Below are 25959 nucleotides of genomic sequence, written 5' to 3' on the forward strand. Positions count from 1 at the left end.
ACCTTATATGTTTTCATTTTTTCTGCTTTACTTTATGTGTTTTTATTTTTATCTTTTCTGCTCAATTCCGTAAGTTCAAGGATCTTGTTTTATTGTATCTACTAAAGGACCTAGAATATTACCTTGTGCAAAGAAGGTACTTTGTTCATTGGTTCTTTTATTCTTGAAATAGTCTTTTTTAGGGGAGGGGCTGGTGTGTTTGAGATTGGTTGAATACATTTCTTGTGTTTTTTTTTTTTTTGTTCTTGACTACAATATAAACTTAGTTTATAAACTTGTTTAACAGTGTGTTCGTGTGCATCAGTTTTCCTTTATTTCCGTGTTCCTTCTGAATTTCTTAAATTCAGATTAGGAATGTTTGAATTCTAAGAAAAAATTAAACGGAGAGGCTGTGTCTATCTATTCTGTCATTGCATTACTATAGTAGGGATGATAATTGCGTCAAGTCCTGGTAAAAGTCCCAGAATACAGAAGAAAAATATTTCCTAAACCTGGTTGAAGAGCCAGATTTAGTTTACTGTTAAAGGGGAGAACTCAATCTTTGTGGAAATGCAGAAATTTTGACTATGTTTTCTATTCCTTTTCAGTCTGTGTCTTAACTGGGAACTTTCTAGACCACCAGTGGATTGTCTTCTTCCCTACCACATTACTTTCTATGTTAGCCTTTTTACATGTACGCCATGGACACTCTGTTTCCAGGTTGCTTCACACGCACTAATTTTTTTCTTTTTTTTGAGGTGGAGCCTCATTCTGTCGCCCAGGCTGGAGTGCAGTGGCACAGTCTCGGCTCACTGCAACCTCTTCCTCCCGGGTTCAAGCAGTTCTCTTCTTCAGCCTCTTGAGTAGCTGGGATTACAGGTGCCCGCCACCACTCCTGGCTAATTTTTTTTTCCCGGCTAATTTTTTTGTTGTTGTTTGTTTGTTTTTAGTAGAGATGGGGGTTCACCATCTTGGCCAGGCTGGTCTTGAACTCCTGACCTTGTGATCCACCTGCCTCAGTCTCCCAAAGTGTTGGGATTACAGGGATGAGCCACCATGCTTGGCCCACACACGCTAATATTTCTCCTACGTTAAATTTCTTCTGCTCAGCAAAATTTTTACCTGGGTAAGCAAAAAATAGTAAAGAAGAATAAGCAAACTTAGGATGTTATGATGACATCAGAGTGTCTTGCTTTTGGAAAAGTGACCAATCAGATTGTCCTGACTAGCTCAGAAGCCAGTAAGAAGTAAGGCCTTAAGAAATAAAGTAGCTTTTTTCTTATATGTCATCTTTTGCTATCTTATGGCTGCATTTAAAACAACCTTTAAATCTCAGTGGCTTACAATGACAAAGGATTATTTCATGCTTCTGGTCATCTGTGATTCTTCTCTGTGTGTCTTCCCAATTTCAGGATTCCAGCTGGAGAAGCAGCCCCTATCTGGGACATTGCTATTGTTGGGGCAGAGGGAAAATAACAATGGATCTACTTAAAGCTTCTTTTTAGAAGTGGCCTGCCACTTCTTCTCACATTTCATTGGCCAAAGGAAATCACCTGACTAAGCCCAAAGTTAGGGTATCATTTAAGATTCTCTCCAATTTTGTGTTAATGTGATTGCTCTGTTGTATATTCCATAATATAAAGCTTATGGAATATTGAAATTTGGTATAAGAACTGCTAAGCCTTAGGCTGATACTGTAAAAAGGGACATTTGCTTTTGTGTAAATTACATCTTTCGGGAAATGCTTGCTCATATCTTAAGTAGGATATTGGGAATTTGGTAGTTTTGAGGTTTCCTCATTAGATGAACTATATCCAGTTCTCTGAATAGTAAGTTTTATTTTGAGGACATAAACCCAAGAAGGACTGACAAGGAGGAGCAAAAGAACCCCTTAGTAAGAAAGGCAGTTCCACTCTTGAACTGAAGTAACACCTTTGAGTAAATTAAATTACAATCCTTTAAAGTAAGATTGACATGCCTTTTCTGTGCTGCAGTTCCATAATAATGGTAAAGCTGAGTCTTAACTTCCTGTGTGCCGATGCTAGCGCCAGTGTTTTTAACCACTATGGTTGGAAGGTGAACTGTAGTGGGGAAGGTGCATTGCTTTTGAAGTCAGGCCAAGCTTTAAATCCTGGCTCTGCTACCTAATTACATGACCTCTCTGTTTGTAGCTGTCTTACCTAACTTCCAGGATTATGGTGAGGGTAAATGACAAAAAATTAAAGAGTTTTGGAAAGGGAAGAGAAGAAAAGAAAGGATCCAGTATCAGTGCCTGCTTACTGTATATGAGTCACTCTGCTCAAGCACTGGATATATCAATTGAACCTGAGATCTTGTTGACTCAAGGCACATCCCAGCCCCCTTATACATGTTTCTCCTAGATGCTTAGGGTAAAATTTTATGTCTTAGAGTCCATTTTCTGTTGCTTATAACAGAAAACTTAAAACTGGATAGTGTATTTTAAAAAAGGTATTTATTTCCTACAGTTATGTATGCTGAGTAGTCCAGTGTTGAGGGGCTATATCTGGTGAGGGCCTCTTTGCTGGTGGGGATTCTGTAGAGTCCCAGGATGGCACAAGGCATCACACGGCAAGGGACTCAGTGTGGTGACTCTGGTCTCTTTTCCTCTTCTTATAAAGCCACTAGTCTCATTCCCATGATAACCTGTTAATTCATTACCCAATTAATCCATTAGTCCATGAATGGATTAATGCATTTATAAGGGCAGAGCCCTCATGACTCAATAACCTTTTAAAGGCCCCAACTCTCGATATTGCCACATTGGGGATTAAATTTCAACATGAGTTTTGGAGGGGAGAAATGCTTAAACTATAGCAGGCTGCTTTAGGCACTGATAAACTCTCTGCAATGATAAGTATAGTACTTTACTTAGTAATCAAGAATATATACTGATTGGATGAGTTAAACTTACATAATACAGGGAGAAAGATTACAAGAAAGCACATGTGAATTCTAGCTTGTAATAAATGAGTCATACATAAAATACCCACATCTCCCTTAGATACCTCTGTGACTATCACCAACCTGAGTTATGGGGGAAAACCTTTGAATAAATTTAGAATAGCTCTTAGTTATTTGTCATTTTAAGAGCTAGAGTAGCTCTTAACAATTTGTTATTTTGTCATTTGCCAGTCTTTTACAAATGTATTAAAGTTAATAGACTTAACATTAAATAGATTCGTTTATTCATCCAACAAGTATTGTTAGGCATCTATTATGTAGCAAACACTGTTCTAGATGCTGGAGGAATATAGTGGGAATAAAACAGAGCCCCTGCTTTCATGGTGCATATATTCTAGTGGGGGGCAGTGGAGAGGGGCAGGTAATCAACAAACACATATGTAAAAATAGATAAAGGTAGGTGCTATGGAGAAAAAAATGAGTGAATGGGACAGAAAATGCTGAAAGAAGACTTTTAAGGAGAGACTGCAGAAAGTGAAGGAGTGTGCTTTGAGGAGATCTGCTGCCTAAGCATCCCTGGCAGAAGAAGCAGCTGATACCAGGTTACTAAGGCCAGAGCAGACATGGTATGTTTTAGGGTTAGGAAGGGGGCCAGCGTGGTTGTCACGAGCAGAGTCATGAGGGGGACAAAAGTGAGAGATGACGGCAGAGAGGTCGCAGAAGGCCAGATCACATAGGACCTTTAGTTCGGAGTAAGGACTGACTTTTACCCTGAGATGGGGAACCCTTAGAGGTTGTGAATAGAAGAGCAACATGACCTGATTTAAGGGTGAAATAGATCAATCTCGTTGTTGTTTGGAGACTAGATTGTAGGGGAGCATGAATGGAAGTGGAGAAAGAAGATGGGCACGTTGAGATTTATTAGCTATTAATACATTTGTGTATGCTTTGTAATTTTCCATAAAAAAGAAGCAGCAGCAGAGAGACCAGTTGGAGGTTTTTGCAGTAATCCACATAAGAGATAGTGGTGGTTTAGACAATATGATGGGGATGGAAGTGGTGCAAATAAGTTAAATTCTGGATATATTTTGAAGGAAGCTATGTCAAATTTTTTTTTGAGACAGTGTTTCACTCTTGTTGCCCAGGCTGGAGTGCAATGGCGCGATCTTGGCTCACCGCAACCTCCGCCTTCTGGGTTCAAGCGATTCTCCTGCCTCAGCCTCCTGAGTAGCTGAGATTACAGGCATGTGCCACCACATCTGGTTAATTAAAAAAAAATTTAGTAGAGACAGGGTTTCTCCGTGTTGGTCAGGCTGCTCTTGAACTCTGGACCTCAGGTGATCGCCCGCCTTGGCCTCCCAAAGTGCTGGGATTACAGGTGTGAGCCACCATGCCCGGCCCAGTTATGGAAAAATTTTTTGATGGTTTTTATGTGGATTATAAGGGAAGGAGAAGTCCAGATGGTTCCAAGATTTTTAAGTCAAACATCTAGAAGGATAGAGTGGCCATTTACTGAGACAGTAAAGACTGAAGGAGGAACAGATTGGCACAGAGGAGACAATCCTATTAGACTTTCAGATGGAGGTATTAAGTAGGCAGTGGGATATAGGACACTGTAGTTGAGGGGAAAGGTTGAGGCTAGACAGAGAAATCTGAGTATTCTCTGTTTATAGATGTTATTTAAAGCCAGGAGACTAAGTCAGACTATCTGGGTAGTGAGTACAAATAAACGGGGGAAGAGGTTGAAAGACTGAACTTTGAATGACCCAGTCTCTCATTTTCAGTTTTCTTCTCCCTTCAAGGATACATTTGATGCCTTCTTATTGTTGAGGCAAAGTCAATTAAAGGGACCTAATTTAAGATACTGCTGTCTAAACTACCATCATATGTTGGAGTTTTTTCAAATATTTAGATACGGTTACGGCTATTCTGGAAAAGATTCCTGATGAACTAAAATGATTGTATCCTTCTACCAAAAGTGAAAACAGTGTGACAACCCTGTGTTTACCATTTCCTTGGCTGTAAAGAAACTTAAGGGTAAACCTGACATTGTCTTCAACTAGATTAACTACCATTAGCTTATGCTTTTAGTATGCTTGTCTTTCCCTGACATAACATGTTGTTTAATTTTTCCCATCTTTAATAGTCCTGTTGTACATGCATTTTTAATTTAAATCAGTTCAAATAGTTTTGATAGCAGTAAGGATGTAAACATAATACAGGAATAAAAATCTCCATTGGGCCCACAGTTCTAAAATCAATGAAATAATTCTTAATCCTATTGTCTGCCATAGGAAACTTTATCAAAATGGAAGGAAAGACATCAAGCATAGAAATAGGAGGCTGGATGTGGTAGCTCATGCCTGATTCCCTGTGCTTTGGGAGGCTAAGGCAGGAGGATTGCTTGAGGCCAGGAGTTTGAGAATAGTCTGGGCAACATTGTGAGTTCCCATCTCTACAAAAAAAAAAACAAAAAAAAAAAAACAAAAAGAAAGAAAATAGAACTGTATGGAAGGACATCCAAGAAATGGTTAATAGCAGGTACCTAGATATCTCTGGGAGAGAGTAGAATAAGGGCAAGGGGTGAAAAAGGACTTCTTGAATATACATGACTTGCATTTCTTTAAAAGTATATATATAAGGTAAATAACCCCTTCAAAAAGGAAATACATTTGTAATATTTTATTGCCCTCTCATCCTTCTATATGCTTCTTGGGTTAATCAGCACAAAGAATGTCACTGTTAGTACATATAAAAATTATTTCAGTTTGGTAGAATTGGAAGCAACATTTTACTTTGGAAATAAAATAGTTTATATATATGTCATTGTTAATGGATACGACTTTGTTGGTGACAGATCCTCGGATTGAGTGTCTCTGTATATGTATGAACATAAATATGCATAAATGTTATAAAACACTCTTCACATGTAAAGCTTTATAACATTATTACTCTTGGTAATAATGGTAAGTGGTAAGTTAGAAATTGGTGTATAAACAATTTTCCACATTGATATATAGCAAAAAGAAGGAACTTTGTGTTAAATTGAAGCATTAAAGCGAGGCTAGGCTATGAGATATCTTTAAAGTTATGCTGTGGATAATAGGAAAATCCACTGCGAATTATGAGCAAGGGGCTGACATAGTATAAAGGCCTCCTAAAGAGTACTACCCCAGCAACAGTCTGCTGATAACCTGGGAGGTTAAGAGTGGAGGCAAAAGACCACCTAGGCAGCAACTGCAGTTATCTAGGAATGAAATTACAGAATAGAGAAGAAATGGATATAGCTAATTTCTCAAAAGAACTGGCAAATCCTCACTGCATAAACTGTCTAATTTAAGAGTCCAAAGCACCCAGCACAGTGCTGGATACAGAATGGCAACACAGTAAATATTTGAAGAATCCTAATGAAATTGATGACAAGATCTGATGACTCAGTGGCACATGCTTTTCAGAAAAGGGAGAAGAGAAAGAGTACCTGGGACAAGTCTCACCCAGTAGAGAAGTGACAGAAGGGGATGGGGTCAGTTTGAGGAAGATGATGTTTGGTTTGCTTTGATGCTTTTTTTTTTTTTTAATTTGGTATGTGCCTGCAAAGTATAAGATATATTCCCTCAGCTAGTTTAGCAGCCCTGGTATCAGGAGACTCAAAGCTTATTTCTTGCTATTGTCTTTGGTGCCCTTATAGATGGCTAGGGTCAAGGACAGAGAGAAAGAATAAGAAAACCAGTTTCTAAGAATAAAGACCTGTGTAGCAAATAGAATTATTAAGGACAAATCCAGACTTCTTAATCTGGTTTCTATAAAACACTGAAAAACAATGGACATAATATTCGTCAAGTAATATTGATGCTCAGATATGAACTTTATTACTCTCTCAACATTTCAGTAAAGGAATTTATGATCCCTATTCATATGTAACAGTGAATTAAAATCTTTTATAAATAAATGACACTTACAAATATATGAGAAAGACAAGTATCCCAAATAAAATGTGAACTAAACAGCCAGAACAATAATAAATATAAATGGCCAATAAGCTCATGCAAATAAAATGTTACTTTACTAGTGCTCAAAAAAATGTAAACTAAAATAATGAGTTACAACTTAGAATCATTTAATTGTCAGACTGAAGACCATGATAACCAATGTTGTGAGGATGTGGGGTAACAGGCATTCTCACAAACACATGGTTCATGGTTCCATTTTCGGGCTGTCAGTGCCTGATAATTTGGTACCTTGTACTTAGTATTTATTTACCTACTTAGAGAATACTTTTTATTAGATCTAAGTGTGTTTTTAGAATTCCCTGGATCCTGGCTGGGTGCAGTGGCTCATGTCTTTAATCCCAACACTTTGGGAGGGTGATGCAGGAGGATTGCTTGAGGCCAGGAGTTCAAGACCAGCCTGGGAAACATAGCAAGACCTGCTGTCAGTAAGACCTACTGTCTTTGCCAAAAAACAAAAACAAAAACAAAAACAAAAACAAAAACAAAAACAAAAACAAAGCCAGGTGTGGTGGCACATGCTTGTAGTCCTAGCTACTCAGGAGGCTGAGGCAGGAGGATGGTTTGAGCCTGGGAGTTTGAGACTTCAGTGAGCTATCACTGTGCCACCGCACTCAGCCTGGGTGACAGTGACACCCTGTCTCAAAAAATAAAAAAAGGATTTACCAATATTCTTACATTTCCAATATAGCATGTATTTGATAAAATTTTGGGAATGCTTTTTAGGAAAAATCTTCTGTAGTTAATAGACTATCCGAGTCACTGATTTATTTAAAATGACAAAAATGAGGAAAAGATTTATGTTAAAAAGAAACCTTCAGGGTTATGAACTGGATTTTGTATAGAAAATTTACAAATGTATCACACTTTGGAATATTTTGATGATTTCAGCTGGAAAGACTTGTCCCTTGACTATCATAGTCTTACCATTTTTTTGCTACCTATTTGAAAGTTATTTATTTGAGTTGGTGGTTGGTTTATCTTTTCCTTCGTATCTTTCTCAACAAATATGATTTCTTTTGTCTTAGTGGAAATAATGATCTTTTTAGGGTACAAGAATCTTGCTTAAAGCATTAAAGAAGCAGAGTGGTATTGTAGTAGGTCCAGTTTCTAGTGTGAGCTTTGCCATTTCTTATAGACTAGAGACCTGTGGCAAGATAATTGTTTCCAAACTGTTTTCTTATCTGTGAAAGTAGGAACAATTGTTACTGCCAGTCTCTTAAAAGGCTATCTGGAGTTTAAATGCATCAATGTACCTTGTGATTTTATTGAAATGTGAAGTACACACTTAACAGTATAAGTTGTTATTATTACTACTAGAATTTTAGCCGTGCATTTAAGTGGTAATGGTGTCAGATGTTATGGGTACAAATCTCTTTGTATATTGTTGCAAAAAGTATTTCTAATGTTCTTGCTATACCTAAGCTTTTCAGCATGTAACCAGTGATTTTCTTTTCTTATTTTTAATTGACATATAATAATTATACGTATTTATGGGGTACAGTGTGATATTTTGATACCTCTATACAGTGTGTAATGATCAAATCAGTAATTAGTGTATCTATCACCTCATTTATCCTTTCTTTGCATTGGGAACATTCAAAATCCTCTCTTCTATTTGAAAATATGGTATAAATTATCGTTGGCTGTAATCACCGTAGAGTCCTATACACCGCTAGAACTTATTCCTTCTATTTAGTTGTTATTTTGTGTTGGCTAATCAATCTCTTCCTATTCCCCTGTAACCTGCTACCCTTCCCAGCCTCCAGTAACCAGTATTATACTCTGTACTTCTGTGAGATCAACTTATTTAGCTTCCACATGAGTGAAAACATGCTGTATTTATCTTTCTGTGCCTGGTTTATTTTACTTAACATAATGTCCTCCAGGCTCATCTATGTTGCTGAAAATGACAAGATTTCATTTTTTTTTTTTAAATGGCCAAGGAGTATTCCATTATGTATTGTGTGCCACATTTTCTTTATCCATTCATCTGTTCATGAATACTTAGGCTGGTTCCATACTTGACTCTTGTGAATGCACTGTTGTAAACATGGGAATGCAGATACCTCTTTGACATACTGATTTCCTTTACTTTGGGTTGTATATACCCAGCAATGGGATTAATTCACGTGGTATTCTGTTTTTAGTTTTTTTGAATAACCTCCGTACTGTTTTCCATGATGGCTGTACTAATTTACATTTCCACCAATAATATGTGAGAGTTGCATTTTCTCCGTATCTTTGTCAGCATTTGTTATTTTTATTTTTTGCCTTTTTGATAGTAGCCATTCGAACTTGAAATGATCTCATTGTGATTTTTATTTGCATTTTCCTGATGATTAGTGATGTTGAACATTTTTTCATAAACTTGTTGGCCATTTATATGTCTTTTTTTTGTTTGTTTTTTGAGACAGAGTCTTACTCTGTCACCCAGGCTGGAGTGCAGTGGCGTGATCTCAGCTCACTGCAACCTCTGCCTCCTGGTTCAAGCAATTCTTCTGCTTCACCCTCCTGAGTAGCTGGGACTACAGGTACCTGCCACCACACCTGGCAAATGTTTTTGTATTTTTAGTAGAGACGGGGTTTCACCATGTTGGCCAGGCTGGTCTTGAACTCTTGACCACCAATGATCTGCCCGCCTCAGCCTCCCAAAGTGCTGAGATTACAGGTGTGAGCCACCACGCTGGGCCATTGAGAAGTGCCTATTCAACTAATTTGCCATTTGAAAAACAGAATTATTTATTTTTGGTATTGAGTTTTTTAAAAAATATATTTTGGATATTAATCTCTTGTTGGATAAATAGTTTGCAAATATTTTCTCCCATTCTACAAGCCGTCTTTCACTGTTGATTGTTTTTTTGGTGTGCAGGAGCTTTTTAGTTTGATCTAGTCTTATTTGTTTAGTTTTGCTTTTGTTGCCTGTGCTTCTGAGGTCAATTTATAAAATTTTTGCCCAAACCAATGTCCTAAAATGTTTTCCCTGTTTTCTTCTAGTAATTTCATAGTTTCAGGTCTTATGTTTAGGTTTTTAATAAATTTTGTGTTGATTTTTTTTTTTTTTTTTGAGATGGAGTTTCGCTCTTGTTACCCAGGCTGGAGTGCAATGGCGTGATCTCGGCTCACCGCAACCTCCACCTCCTGGGTTCAGGCGGTTCTCCTGCCTCAGCCTCCTGTGTTGATTTTTTTTATATGGTGAGAGATAGGGGTCTAATTTCATTCTTCAGCATATGGATATCCAGTTTTCCCATCACCATTTATTGAAGAGACTGTCCTTTCCCCCATGTATGTTCTTGGCACCTTTGTAGAAAATCAATTGGTTTTAAATGTGTGGATTTATTTCTGTGTTATCTATTGTTCCATTGGTCTATGTATCTAGTTTTATGTCACTACCAATGCTGTTTTGGTAACTATAGCTTTATAGTATATTTTGAAGTCAAGTAATGTAATACTTTCAGCTTTGTTCTTTTTGCTCAGTATTGCATTGGTTATTTGGGATCTTTTGTGGTTTCATGTGAATTTTTGGATTTTTTTTTCTATTTCTTTGAAGAATGTCACTGGTTCCCCTGGTTGTGTAGTGGCTAGGAACAACAACAACAAAAGAATGCCACTGGTATTTTGATAGAGATTGAATTGAACCTTTAGATCACTTTGGTGGTATGGCTGTCTTAACAGTAGTAATTATTCCAGTCCATGAACATGGGATGTCTTTCCATTTTTTGTGTCCCCTTCTGATTTCTTTCATCAGTATTTTATAGTTTTTATTATAGAGATCTTTTGCCTCAGTGGTTAATTTATTTCTAGGTATTTTATTTTATTTTTCTGGTGATTGTAAATAAGATTGCTTTCTGGTTTCTTTTCCAGCTAGTTTGTTATTGGTTGATATGGTTTGGATGTTTTTCTCCTCCAAATCATGTTGAAATGTGATTGGTTTATTACCAAACCATTGGTGATAAATGAGTTCTCACTCAGTTAGTTTATGTGAGAGCTGGTTGTTTAAAACAGTCTGGGACCTCCTCCTTCTGTCTCTTGCTCCCACTCTTGCCATGTGATGCACTTGCTTCCCTTCTGCCTTTGCCATGATAGGATACTTCTTGAGGGCCTTACCAGGAGCAGATGCTGGAGCCCTGCCTGTGCAGACTGCAGAACTGTGCTCCAATTAAACCTCTTTTCTTTATAAATTACCCAGCCTCAGATATTTCTTATAACAATGCAGAAACAGCCTGACACATTGGTGTATAAAAATTCTACTGATTTTTGTATGTTGATTTTGTATTCTGCAATTTTACTGAATTCATTTATCAGTTCTAAGAGTTTTTTTTGGGTGAGTCTTTAGATTTTTCTATATATAAAACCTGTCATCTGTGAACAGGAAGAGTTTGACGTCCTTCTTTTCTTTTCTTTTTTTTTTTTTCCACCTGAGGTCAGGAGTTCAAGACCAGCCTGACCAAGATGTCCTTCTTTTTAATTTGGATGCCCTTTATTTCTTTCCCTTGCCTAATTGCCCTGGCTAGGACTTCCTGTACTATGTTGAATAAGAGTGGTGAAAGTGGCATTTTTATTTTGTTCCAGTTTTTAGAGGAAAAGCCTTCAACTGTCCCTGCTGAGTATGGTTAGCTGCAGGTTTGTTATATATGACCTTTATTGTATAGAGGTACATTCCTTCTATACATAATTTGTTGATAGTTTTTGTCATGAAAGAATATTGAATGTTATCAAATGCTTTTTCTATGTCTCTTGAAATGATCAGATGGTTTTCCCTCCTTTATTTTGTTGATATGATATATCACATTTATTGATATGTGTACCTGGAACCATTGTTACATCTTTGGGTAAATTTCACTTGATTATGATATATAATCTTCTAATTGGATTCACTTTGCTGGTATCTTGTTTAGGATTTTTGTGACTGTGTTCATCAGGGATATCGGATTTTGTTGTTGTGTCCTTGTCTGGTTTGGGTATCAGTGTAATGCCAGCCTCTTAGAATGAGTTTGGAAGAAATCCATTCCAATGCTTCAATTTTTTGAAATAGTTTGAGAGGCGTTGGTATTAGTTCTTCTTTAAATGTTTGGTAAAATTCAGCAGTGAAGCTGTCTGATACTGCTCTTTTCTCTCTTGGAAGACTTTATCAGTTGTAAATGTCTTTTTTTTTTTCATTTCTGATTTTATTTATTTGTGTGTCTTCTCTTTTAATCTAGCTAATGGATTGTCAGTTTTGTTTATCTTTTCAAAAAACCAACTTTTTGTTTCAGTGACTTTTTTTTGTCTCAATTTTATTTCTCCTCTGATCTTTATTCTTTCTACTGATTTTGGCTTTGGTTTGTTCTTGCTTTTCTAGTTCTTTGAGACACATTTTTAGGTTGTTAATTTGAATTCTTTCTACTTTTCCAGTGTAGGCAATTACTGCTATAATTCCCTCTTAGTACTGTATTTCATAGGCTTTGGTTTGTTGTGTTTTTATTTTCATTTGTTTCAAGAAATGTTTAAATTTTCTTCTTAATTTCTTTGCTACCCCATTGGTTATTCAGGAATATGTTGTTTAGTTTGCATGTATTTGTACTGGGTCCAAAGTTCTTGTTACTGATTTCTAGTTTTATTTCACTATGGTTAGAAAACCAAAATCATATCAAACAAAAAATTTATTGAGACTTGTTTTGTGGACTAACTTATGGTCTTTCATGGAGAATGTTCCATGTGCTGATGTGTATCTGCAGCTGTTGGATCAAATGTTCTGTTAACATCTGTTATGACCATTTCATTTATAGAGCAATGGTCTGTTAGGTCGATTTTGTTTATAGAGCAGTTTAAGTCCAAAGTTTCTTTGTTGATTTTCTTTCTTGATGATCTGCCCAATGCCATGAGTGAGGTATTGAAGTCCCCAACTATTATTGTATTGAAGACTGTCTTTCTCATTAGATCTGGTAGCATTTGCTTTATATATCTGGGTGTTCCAGTGTTGGGTGCATATAGATTTAAAACTGTTATGTCCTCTTGTTGCAATGATACCTTTATCTTTACGTAATGACCTTGTTTTTCTCTTTACACTGTTTTTGACTTAAAGTCTGTTTTATCCGATATAAGTATATAGTTGACTCTTGAACAATATAGGTTTGAATTGTGCAGGTCCGCTTATACATATGTATTTTAAAAATCAAATATTAGTAGAAAATACAGTGTTCATAGGGCGTGAAATTTGCATATATGGAGGGCCTACTTTTTGTATACATGAGTTTCACAGGGCCAACTTCAGGATTTGAGTATGCACGGATTTTGGTGTGTGTGGAGTGTCCTGGAACAAATGCCTTGTGCATACTGAGTTATGAATGTTGTTATCCTGCTTATTTTTTGTTTCTGTTTATGTAGAATTTCTTTTTCTATTCTTTCATTTTCAGTTTGTGTGTGTCTTTACAGGTAAATTGAGTTTCTTGTAGGTAGCATATAGTTGAGTATTTAAAAAAATTTATCCAGCCAATCTATATCTTTTAGTTGGGAAATATAATTCATTTATATTCAAGATTATTATTCATATTATTGATTATTAAGAACTTCTGTCATTTTGTTAATTTGTTTTCTGGTTGTTTTGTATGTTCTTTGTTCCTTTCTTCATCTTTTATTATATATCTCTTCAGTTTGGTGGTTTATTTTGTAGTGATAAAATTTGATTCTTTTCTCTTTCTCATTTGTGTATCTGTTCTGCCATTGAGTTTTAAGCTTTCACATGTTTTCATGATGGTAGTTCATCCTTTCACTTCCATATGTAGGATTCCCATAAGCATTTCTTGCAAGACTGGTCTAGTGGTGATAAATTTCTCAGTTTCTTATTGTCTGGGAAAGACTTTGTTTCTCCTTTGTTTATGAAGGATAACTTGCTGGAGTAGTATTCTTGGCTGGCAGGTTTTTTTTTTTTTTCCTTCTTTCAGCGTTTTGAATGTATCATTCCATTCTTCTGGCTTGTAATGTTCTGCAGATAAATCTGCTGTTAGTTTAATAGGGATTCTGTTATATATGACTTGATGCTTTTTTCTTGCTGTTTTTAATATTCTTTCTTTGTCTTTGACTTTTGACAATTTTACCAGAGTGTGCTTTGGAGAGGACATTTTTTGGTTGAATCCATTTGAAGACCTTTGAGTTTCCTAAATCTGGATGTCCACCTTTCTCTCAGGACTTGGGGAGTTTTCAGCTAAAATGTTTTCTATGCCCATCTTTGCTCCTTTTTTTAACTCTCAAATATGTAAAAACTTGTTTAGTTAATGTTGTCTCTACCATAGGCTTTCTTCATTCTTTTTAATGTTTTCTTCTTTTCTTTCTTTTTTTTTTGTCTGACTGGGTTATTTTGAAAGAACTGTCTTTGAGTTTACAAATTCTTTCTTTTGCTTGATGTAGTCTGTTGTTGAAGTTTTCAATTATATTTTTAAATTTCATTCATTGAATTATTTTTTGTTCCCCTATCAGATGGGTAATGTGCTTATTTCATGGCAAAGTTTGAGGGAGCCACGTCTTACACGAATGTGAACACCCTATCATCACACTTTATTCATTGAATTCTTAAACTCTTTTTTAAATGATATATATATATACATAAAATATATATCATTTAATGATATATATATATACATAAAATATATATCATTTAATGATATATATATCTTTTGGTTGAATGTCTCATAGATCATGAATTGTTTTTCTGATATTCTTGTATTATCTATCTACATTTTCTTGTATCTCACTGGATTTCCTTAAGATTATCATTTGAATTCCTTTTCAGGCGTTTTGTAGATTTTTCTTCTATTTAGGTTTGTTACTGGAGAGTTGTGTTTCTTTGGAGGTGTCATGTTTCCTTGTTTTTTCATGTTTCTTTTTTTTTAACTTAAAATAATTGTTTAAAGAGAAGTATCTTTTTATATTTATTCATTCACTCATTTATTCATTACTCACTCAGAGACCGGGTCTCACTCTGTCACCCAGGCTGGAGTACAGTGGCACAATCTCGGCTCACTGCAACCTCTGCCTCCCAGTTCAAGCAATTCTCCAGCCTCAGCCTCGTTAGTACCGGAACTACCAATACTAAGATGCCCACCACCCTCCCTGGCTAAGTTTTGTTATTTTTAGTAGAGATGTGGTTTAGTCATGTTGGCCAGGCTGGTCTTGAACTCGTGACCTCAAGTGATCCACCTGCTTCTGCCTCCCAAGGTACTGGGATTGCAGGTGTGAGGCACCACACCTGGCCTGTTTTCCCATATTCTTTTGTTCCTACATTGATATTTGTGTGTCTAGTAGAAGAGTTGCATCTTTCACTTTCATGCAGTAACTTTTGTAGGGAAAGACTTTTTTCTCTATAAATCAGTTGGGTTGGGTGTTTGGTTTAGCTTCTGGTTGGGCACAGAAGTGTATTTGCCTTGTGATTTCTTTGGCTATAATCAACATTAGCACATCAGCAATGTCTGCATGTACCTCAGTGGCCTTGACTTTGGTGTTTGTGGAGACAGTGGCACAGTTTTGCTGGGGACAGGGATTGCCAGATGGGTTAGCCCTCAGTCCCTGGTGGGTGAGCATGATGCATGGTAGATCCTCCATGGTACATGGTAGATCCTCCATGACATTGTTGCTGGTGTCAGTTGTCTTGGTCCATATGGGGCACAAGTGGCACATGGTTGCTCTACTGCTAGATAGATCATGGTTGCTTGAGGTGACAGATGCTGGCGAGGCTAATTCTTGGTCCCTGGGGAATGCGTATATCAGCCTTTCCCTTTCCAGTGGCAGCTTCCCCATTGTACTTGAATGTCTTTTTTTTTTTTTGGAGTGTAGGGTGCTGCATGGACTTAGGTGCTGAGGTCATAGTGGTATCACTGAAACTAGCTGAGGTCATGATCCTGCAGCCTCCTGTGTGGGCATGGTGGGATGATGGCAGATCGCACCCCTAGGATGGGGAGATGTCTGGGCTATTGGCCTCTGGGTCAGGATACACACCAGCAGTGGTTCCATTCCCCAAATGGTGTCATATTGTAACCGCTTGGGTCTCATGGGATGGGAGGACTCAGCATGTGTTCGTTCCTTTTCAGGAGCAATTCAGCTGTGTATACTCCAGGCAGGTCCCTATACTGAGCCTCAGGGTCTATGAACTGTGGAACTCTTCGGTAGCTAAGATTGTAGGTATTTGTGATGGTAATGGTGACTCTTTGGTATCTGCCACTTAACCTTCTACTCACAATGGGAAGTCCTTGTCAGCTCTGAGCTGATTCCAGCTGGATGCTTCACTTCCTCCTCTAAGCTGCCATACAGAGTTTCTGTGCCTCAGAGGGTTTTTGTCACTTCCTTGCTGAATTTTTATGTTCTCCCTTGGACATTCTACCTGAAGTGCTGTTATTTGTTGTTTTGGTCCTTCTTTGCAGTGGAGACAAGCATTGGGCACCTCTAGTTGGCCATCTTGATGACATTTAACCAGTATTTAGAATTCTAGTTGAGGTTTTAATCTCTGTGATTTTGCTCTGGTGATATAGTGGGATGGCTAAATGGGTCAGTGTCAATTTAGTGGTTTCTAATGTAGAGATTTGTTTTAGATATATTTACCCCAGTATTATTTAACTGCCTATCATTGATCTTAATAAATTATTTATCCAGCTTTCAATGCTTGCCTGCTTGGTTGCTTGCGCTTTATAAAATTTCCACTTGGGGGTAGTGTTTCATTGCACAAACAATTCTCTCTTCACTTATGTATCACATTTTCTAATTTGCTTTTGAACTTTCCTGTGCTTAAAAAAAGTCATAAAAGACTGTTAGCTACCTTAAAAATCTTGGTATTTTTCAACTGGTTGTTTCCTGTCATTTGAATAATTGCATTGAAATGTACAATTAATAAGAAGTCAGTCTTTTGAGAATCCTAACACTTTTTCTATCACTTGAGGTGTAATAAAGCATTATTTTGTGTCTTTGTAGGATTTTTATTTGCGGTAAGACTTATACGGTCAGAAAAAAATCTCAGTTCACATTTTGAAAAACTGATTTCCTGATTTTAAAAAGTTAAGTGAAAATATATGCCTTAGCTGATTTTAGGCATTGGCTTTTTCTCTGTATCACCCCGTTACCTGTTTATCCAATTCCACTTTCAGCCTTCATCCCAATTTTAGAAAGAGCAATTTTTCAGAAGAAAAAAAATGGTGTTTTAAAAATTGTGTTGATCATAACTATTACATTTTCACATATACCATTATGCTATTTGTTAATTAGTAACTTTTTTATTGTTATAGTTTTCAAAATCTATACAATAACCCTATGGAGAAGATCATTTCACAATGCAAATTCTTCATTTCAAGCAATTCTCTTAAGTTATGTTTTTCCAAGTTATTTGGCATTTAGCTATGTATCTTTTTATTTGTTTTTGCATGTTATTTTGTAATTTTTTTCATAAATTATTGTGTAAATTAACTTTGTTATTTGTTTCTATTCGGTTGTGTTGGCTTGGATATATACTTTATGCTAAACTCTGTGTATTACTGTGGCCATCACATATTTAACTTTCAATAGTTTATAAACTCTTTGAGGGCAAGCACCGTTCTTACACGTTTGTGTGTCCCTCTGTAGATTTTCTTGCAAATAGTAAATTCTTAATTAATGTTGGTAAATATATAATTGGATATAGGGAGATGTTATATGGTAAGTGTGATCGGTTGTTAAACGTATGAACATGGAGTTATGGTATAAATTAGATACCAAATATATATTGGTTCTGTATGTAATTTTTGACCTCTTTTAATAAACCGTTTTTATTTCTTTTATTCTGGACACTGTGTATGTTGTAAAAACTGAAAATATGATTTTCTGTCTAATATTTTAAGCTCATGCCTGTTTTAAAATAACCATTCTTAGACATAAAGTCTTTCTTATCATGAAGAAGTTATTTCAACATTGTGTGCTTAATTTTTAAAAACTTTTTTTATCGTGGTAATAAGAATACTTATGAGATCTATCCTTCTAACAAGGTTTTAAATGTACAATGTAGTATTGTTTATAGGTACTATGTTGTACAGCAGATCTCTAGAACTTATCTATCTTGCATAACTGAAACTTTCTATTAATTGGTTAGCAACTCTCCATTTCCAGCTTCTCTGTAGTTCCTGGCAACCACTATTCTATTTTCTGATTCTATGTGTTTTGATATTTTAGATATCCCACATAAGTGGACTCATGCAGTATTTGTCCTTTTGTGACTCACTTATTTCATTTCACATAGTGTATTCAGAGTTTATTTATATTATCACATATTGCAGGTTTTCTTCTTTATAAATGTAGAATAATATTCCATTGCATATATATACCCCATTTTCTTTCTTCATTCATCCATACATGGACATTTAGGTTGTTTCCACATCTTAGCTATTATGAATATGACTAGTGTTTCAATTCTTTTAGATAAAGACCTAGAAGTGGGATTGCTCGATCTTATAATAGTTTTTTTCCCGTGTATTTAATCTTAAAATGATGTTCACATTTTTCTTTTCTTTCTTTTTTTCCTGAAAAGTGGGTTAAATCCTGTGTATTTAATCTTAAAATGATTTTTACATTTTTCTTGTCTTTCTTTTTTTCCTGAAAAGTGGGTTAAATCATGTTTTTTCTTCATTGTACTTTAAGTTCTGGGGTACATGTGCAGAACATGCAGGTTTGCTACATAGGTATACACGTGCCATGGTGGTTGGCTGCATCCATCACCCTGTCATCTACATTAGGTATGTCTCCTAATGCTGCTCCTCCCCTAGTGTTTTTTTTTTAACTTTTTTTTTCCCACCTCTTCTTTTTTTTTCTGGACAGGGTCTTGCTCTGTTGCCCAGGCTGGAGTGCAGTGGCATGATCATAGCTCACTGCAGCCTTGATTTCCCAGGTTCAAGCAATCTGCCCACCTCAGCCTCCCGAATATCTGGGACTGCAGATACATGCCATCATGCCCAGCTTTTTGTTATTTTGTTTTTTAGTAGAGATGAGATCTTGCTGTGTTACCGAGGATGGTCTTGGACTCCTGAGCTCAAGCAGTCCTCCCACCTTAGCCTCCCAAAGTACTGAGATTACAGGTGTAAGCCACTATGCCCAGTCCTTTTTAATTTTCAAAAGAGGAAAAACACTACATAGTTAAAATTTTCATGAAAAGAACCTATTTTTGCTGTTTCTTTATGTTTGTATTCAAAAATGAAGAGGCATATTTTGAAAATGCATGTGGTGTGTTTAGTAAGATGGGGTAGGGTAGGAAGGAATTGGGCAGATGACTGAAGGGATGTGCTAGTAATTAGAAATTCATTTTCAACACACACACACAAACACACACAGAGACACATACACACACGTACACATACACACTTATACACACACACAGTTTGAAGTCTAGAATTTAATTGTTGTTTGCTTTGTTTGCTTGTTTTTGTATTACAGTGAATGATTTGGGAGGGGACTTCAAAGGAGTCGGTAAAGGCTCCTTGGCTGCTGATAAGGTTGTTGAAGAAATAAGAAGGAAAGGTGGAAAAGCAGTGGCCAACTATGGTATGGTATTTGAGAGAACTATACTGTTTATTTTCCTTCAACTAATGCTGTTTGTCACATTAATAATCTTTGAGCAAATATCTCAGCATTCCAGTGTAATTATGATTTTCTAAGTCTGCCAAAGTTCTGACTACATGTTTTATATTTGTGAGAATTTTTAAAACTTTTAATGCGGACTGTTTCATGATTCTAACCTTTGTTCTGTTTAATATTTTATTAGTGAGCATATGATATAATTAGTAATTATTACAGATACGGATATCTCTTGTAAGTTCTGTAGGGTGAATAGGATTCTGTTGCTCTGACTCACAGAATTTAGAAGTCATTTGGAAGGGAGATGGCTGAAATTTCATACAAATTTTCCTTTTCCTCAGATTCAGTGGAAGAAGGAGAGAAGGTCGTGAAGACAGCACTGGATGCGTTTGGAAGAATAGGTGATGTTTCTTTGTGTTACGGCCCTGATGGAGCAACTTCCACCTTCCTAATAAAATATTTTTAAGTTTCCTTTTATTTACTAAACAGATATCTCTTTCCTCATAATCAAATTTTAAAATTTTATTTATAAGTTAATTATTTTACTTGTTTCATAAAGGGCTTAATTGAGGTGGCAATTTTATGGATATATGTATTGAATTTGTTTTTCTGCACCTTAAGTGCTTTAAATAACTTACAAGTGTTTGCTCAGTGCCCTTTTTAAAATAATTCGGTTAAACCTCAAAGGTGTTTACAAGATAAAAAGTAAACCAGTATTTTGGCAATAGAGGACCCAGTGGATTCTTTTGAATACTTATAATGATTTGGATTAAGATAATCCAATGTCTTGCAGATTACTTAAGATGATTTCTCTATAATAAAAATCTTAATTTTTAAGAAGTATTTCAAATTAATTGTTTAGTCTGTTATTTCTCTAGCAAATCTTTCCAGTTTAGTCCCACATACACTTAATAAAAGTTACTAGATTACTAGATGGAGACATCACAGAAGATAAGCCCAGCATGTTTACAATCTGAATAACATTACTTGTTGTTAATTGAATATGCGCTCCCCTTTTTTGTTTGGTCTAGCATATTTATTTTTCTAATTATGTTAGATTGAACTAATAACCATGTTCCCATGTCGTCTGACAGGGGTAGAGACCATAAAAATGTGAAATCAGAGAGTGAAAATAGCCACAAGAAGGCTGAACCTCAAAAAATAATTATTTTCTTTCATAGTGAGAAAATAATTATGTATCAACATAAAGCATCAGTTTGTAATTCTAATGTTTTTCTTTCTACTTTTGAGTGGCAAGGGAAATCCAACTTTAACTTGTTAAGTGAATTTTGAGGTTAAGTGTAGAATGGCTTATGGTTCTGAATCCTCAGAACCTAAGAGTTATACTACAGCTAATTCTATAAGTAAGTGGATAGAATTTTGATAGAGAGGTGGGAAAATTTACAGATACTAGTTTGAGAGGAAGGTGCTTGATATAATGTGATACTTAGGCTTTTGTGAGTCATATTTTTTTTGATATAGATATAAACTTTTGATAGTAGTCTTTACTTATTATATCTACTTTTTCATGGTTAAAAAAAGCCAGTTTTGAGAGAAATGTGAGTTGTAAGCAAATGCAAATGAATATGCTTGCTTTTATATGTGACTTGCATCTTTTTATATTGTAGATGTTGTGGTCAACAATGCTGGGTGAGTATTTCTTTTTTCATTTTTAGTGATGTGCATATAATATTTTTTTAAAGTGTATACTCTCCCCCTTCTTACCCTATACAACATCGATTTTTTTTAGAATTCTGAGAGATCGTTCCTTTGCTAGGATAAGTGATGAAGACTGGGGTAAGTTGTATTTAATATGTCTCTGTGGAACATACTTATCCATTTAGCCTTTTAAATATTTGATAAATTTATACATTTATGGAAAAATCTGCTTCTACCTACTTTTGCTGCTAATATAAATAATGAATAAACTGTGTACTGAAAACGATGAATAGTTAGAAGTAGCCTCTTTTAAAAAACATTTAATACATTTAAAAAATGTAAAATCATTTGGCAGAAGTTATCTAAAAGGACTTTATTTCTTCAGGTTTCCCTCTCCCTCCATTTTCTCCTTAAGAGGTGGTCAGCATTTTCTAGCAGTATTAACTCTAACAGCCTTTAACGTGCTTATCCAGTTGTGTGAATCTTTTTCAAGAGCAAGAGCATGATATGCAAGGAAGTCTAGGGCACTAAAAATGATGGAGATCTTAGAACAGTGTAGGACAAAACCTGGATGTAATTTTGAAGCTTCTAGTAAATAGGAAAGTTTTCCAACCTTTCTGAATTGGAAAGATTGAGTTTAGATAATGAACAAATCACAGTTAAGAATAGTTTTTTTTTTTAATTTTGCTCTTCTTTGTCCTTACTTTCATTGGCAATCAGAACTAAAATGAACAGTGGTGGCTAAGACATTGGGAGGCATGGCAACTGAGGTCAAACAATGGTATCATTGTTTATAGAGTGGGTTTCTGGGGAATATCGCCTGACCGTCTTTTGGAAGAAGAGTTAATATCATTGATTTAGAATTAAACTAAGAAGAGCTTTTAGTTTCTGCTTCCCTTGTAACAACTAGGGTAGAAAAGAAGCTGAGAAAGATAGGCTTTGCTGGCAAGGGGGCTTATGTTGGTGCTTTTCTTGGTGCTGTGATGGGACTGAGGTATTTCCTTCTCTGATTTCATCCTACTAAGCCCACTACTCCTGACTACCTTTGTGTCTTTCTTTTTTTTTTAAAGTTCCTCTTTTCACTCTTCGATTCTTCTTCTAATATACACATGAAAATATTTGTTTTAACGAAAATAAGTAAGAATGCTTAAAAACTTGACAATTAAAATCTAGAGTTGTCTATCTAAATTTTTCATAAGTGGTCTGTTCATTAGATGGAAATCTGAAAACAGGCATCTCTTTTATGCACTTATTTGCAAATGGTAACAATAGGGAACTAGTGAATATTTTCTAAGTGTTTCTTAATGAATGATGTGGTTTATTATTATGCTTTAACTGATGTTAGTGTTGAGTGCCAATTATATTTGTAAAAATCTTAGATATTTATATTAGCACATTTTTACATAACGTGGGTATAAACTAATAGTATTTAGATATGCATAGGCATTACAATTATTTTATAAGTTATGGGGAAAGCTGTTGTAAGTCTGGGTGTGAACTATTGATTAGTAGCGTAACTGGAACAAAGGCAAAATACTCATTGGGGTGGGACAGTAGGTGATTTTATACATTAGGTATAAAATGAACATCTTTGTATAAATACATTGCTTATTAATTTTCAGACATGCCTATCTAATTTTAATAAAATATTTAATAAAAATAATTTATTGTTTTAGATATAATCCACAGAGTTCATTTGCGGGGGTCATTCCAAGTGACACGGGCGGCATGGGATCACATGAAGAAACAGAAATATGGAAGGTAGAATTGCATGTGGTTGTCAATGGGGATTGAAGATGTTGTGTGGGGGGGTTCTTGTGTACAGGGAAAGATTATATGAAGTGTTGTGAAATGATTTTTGACATTGAGGAAATCATTGTCAAATGATTTTGACAGATGATTTTGGCACATACCCTCATTAAATTGGTATCATTTAGTCACAGATTGGCTGAGCTGGACAGATTTGTATTTATTTTTTACCTCTTTTTATTATTAAAGATTTTCTTGCTGTTCTCTGGCAATTTATTTTATTTTATTTTATTTTGAGACATGGTTTCATTCTTGCCTAGGCTGGAGTACAGTGGCATGAGCATGCATTTTACCTCACTGCAGCCTTATCTCCTGGGCTTAAGCAATTCTCCCACCTCCGCCTCTCAAGTAGCTGTGACTATAGGTGTGTGCCACCATGCCTGACTAATGATTTAATTTTTTGGTAGAGATGGTGTCTCATTTTGTTTCCCAGACTGGTCTCAAACTCCTGGGCCCAAGTGATCTTCTTGCCTTAATTTCTGGCATTTTAGAAGGTAGTACACACATTGAAGATTCGGCTGTAGCTTATTCTATAACTCGAATGTTATTTCATATCTTCCCAACTGGGGAGAGATGAATGGCTGTGTCCTGCTGGCTGGTACTAGTCAGACATGAGTTAGTTTTTATAAACTGTTTAAGAACTGTAGGACCTCTCATGATTGCTCATAAATAAGTAACTCATTGTGGCAGTGCTAGTACTCTTAATCCATGTCCTCTGTTGCACTCTAGTGTTGAGGTCATTCCTGTTAATTTAGGGTTCATGTATACCTAATGCGAGCAAATTGCTTGTGATGCCTGTTTTTATTGGAGATTTCTAGTTTATCCTGGTCCTGACAGTTTCTGAAAATAAATGATATGATTTATTTTACTTAGCCTAAGTAGAGTGAGTAAGGTTGGGTCAGATTTTGAGATGGCATTGTTTTAATGAGGCATTTAATATTATTCAGAAAGGGAGAGAGGCAAAGTGGTGAGGACTGAAAAATTGAAACTGTTTGATCCAATATTTCTTGCTAACAATTTAACTTAGATGTTACAAGGGTTATTTTACAGTTGTAAATATTTATTGTTTTTGATAGATAATGAATATACATTCTTACATTTAAGCATAAGTGTAAGATCGTTTGGTTCTGGCCAGAGAATCTTTTTGAAACAGTTAAATCTTGTAGTTGAATTTTGAGAGGTTACTTATAAATTAATATTATTTTAGATACATGAATCATGATTGTAAGAAGCTAATGAGAGTACACATAGTTGCTTTTGGTAGGTCCAGTAGTACCAAAACAGAGTTAGAGTTGCAGTGTTATCAAACTATGGAAAAGATGATATTGAGAGATTGATTTTCTTTTTAGGATTATTATGACTTCATCAGCTTCAGGAATATATGGCAACTTTGGCCAGGCAAATTATAGTGCTGCAAAGTTGGGTCTTCTGGGCCTTGCGAATACTCTTGCAATAGAAGGCAGGAAAAGCAACATTCATTGTAACACCATTGCTCCTAATGCTGGATCACGGATGACTCAGACAGTTATGCCTGAAGGTAAGTAAGCAAGCTTTTATTTTTTCAGTGGTGTTACTTACTAATCTACGTGGAGTGAGCTTTGCAAAAGTATTTAATTTTCTGCATACTTAAAAGTTATTTTTTTTTCAATTTTGAAAGCATTATGTGTAAATTGTATTCATTGTGGAAAATTTAGAAAAGCACAAAGGAAAAAAAAATGACCCATAATTCTACCACATTGATAAAAACTTTCATTCTTTTTCTCTGTATAGATACTCATAATTTTTTTTACATAGATACTCATAATTTTTTACAGAATGGGGGTAATAACGTTCTTCCTGTTTCATAATAATTGTTTTTATGTATTTATCTAAAAAATAGATTATTTTTTAGGGCAGTTCTAGATTTACAGAAAAATTGTACAGAGAATTCTTATATACTTTACCTTCCATAGTTTCCCGTGTTATTAACATCTTTGGTCAGAGTGGTATATTTATTACAATCATGAACCAGTATGGATCCATTATGATAAGCTAAAGTTCATTGTTTGCACTGGGATTCATCCTTTGTGTTATACAATGGTATGGGTTTTCACAAATGTGTAAACTTATGTATCCACTGTTACAGTGTCATGCGGAATAGTTTTACTGTCCTAAAAATCCGCTGTGCTTCACCTGTTTGTCTCTTCCCTTTTCTTCCTGAATTCTCAGGGATTGAAGCTCATTTCTTTTTATTGTTCAGTAACATTCCATGGTATGACTGTACTACAATTTGTTTATTCATACACCTATTGAGGGAGATCTTAGTTGCTTCCATTTTTTGGCATTTATTAATAAAGCTGCCATAAACATTCATGTGCAGGTTTTTGTGTGGATGTAAGTTTTTAAGTTGTTTAGGTAAATACCATGGAGTGTGATTGCTGGATGATATTATAAGACTACGTTTAGCTTTGTAAGAAATTGCCAAACCAGCTTCCAAAATGGTTTTATCATTTTGCATTCCCACCAGCAATTAATGAGACTTCTTGTTGCTCCACATCCTCGACAGCATTTTTTATTGTCAGCATTTTGGATTTTAGATTTTCTAATAGATATGTAGTGATATCTTATTATTTTAATTTGCAATTACCTAGTGATGTATGGTATTGAGCATTTTTTCCTGTGCTTATTTGCCATTTATTTGTCTTTTTTGTTGAGATGTCTATTCACATCTTTCACTCATTTTAAAATTGGATTGTTTGTTATCTTGAATTTTAAGGGTTGTTTATATATTTTAGAAACAAGTCCTTTATCAGATATATGTTTTACAAATTTTTTTTTTCAGTCTGTGGCTTGTCTTTCTATTCTCTTAATCGTTATTTTTGAAGGATAAGTTCATTGGATACAGAATTCTAGGTTGGTGGCTTTTTTCTTTGAACACTTTATATATGGCCATATCTTGGAGATGTTGCAGGTTTGGTTGTAGATCACCACAATAAAGCTAAAATTGCAATAAAGCAAGTCACATAATTTTTTTGGTTTCTCAGTG

General features: G+C 35.5%; 1 protein-coding gene and 1 pseudogene across 1 annotated transcript in view; one reads left to right on the forward strand and one right to left on the reverse strand.

Moving 5' to 3' along the window:
* HSD17B4 (hydroxysteroid 17-beta dehydrogenase 4) overlaps positions 1-25959 on the forward strand; it is an 88898-nt gene that overhangs the window by 5166 nt on the left and 57773 nt on the right. Inside the window, exons 3-8 of the mRNA XM_012448564.3 lie at positions 19326-19433; positions 19808-19867; positions 21095-21116; positions 21217-21263; positions 22802-22886; positions 24284-24471. Coding sequence (XP_012303987.1) covers positions 19326-19433; positions 19808-19867; positions 21095-21116; positions 21217-21263; positions 22802-22886; positions 24284-24471 — 510 coding nt within the window. The remainder of the gene's footprint in view (positions 1-19325; positions 19434-19807; positions 19868-21094; positions 21117-21216; positions 21264-22801; positions 22887-24283; positions 24472-25959) is intronic.
* LOC135270588 (small nucleolar RNA U13) lies at positions 14358-14477 on the reverse strand (annotated as a pseudogene).

This window comes from Aotus nancymaae, unplaced genomic scaffold (genome assembly GCF_030222135.1).
Source record: "Aotus nancymaae isolate 86718 unplaced genomic scaffold, 86718_ANA_hifiasm-v0.15.2.pri h1tg000064l_0, whole genome shotgun sequence".
In the NCBI taxonomy this organism is placed as follows: Eukaryota; Metazoa; Chordata; class Mammalia; order Primates; family Aotidae; genus Aotus; species Aotus nancymaae.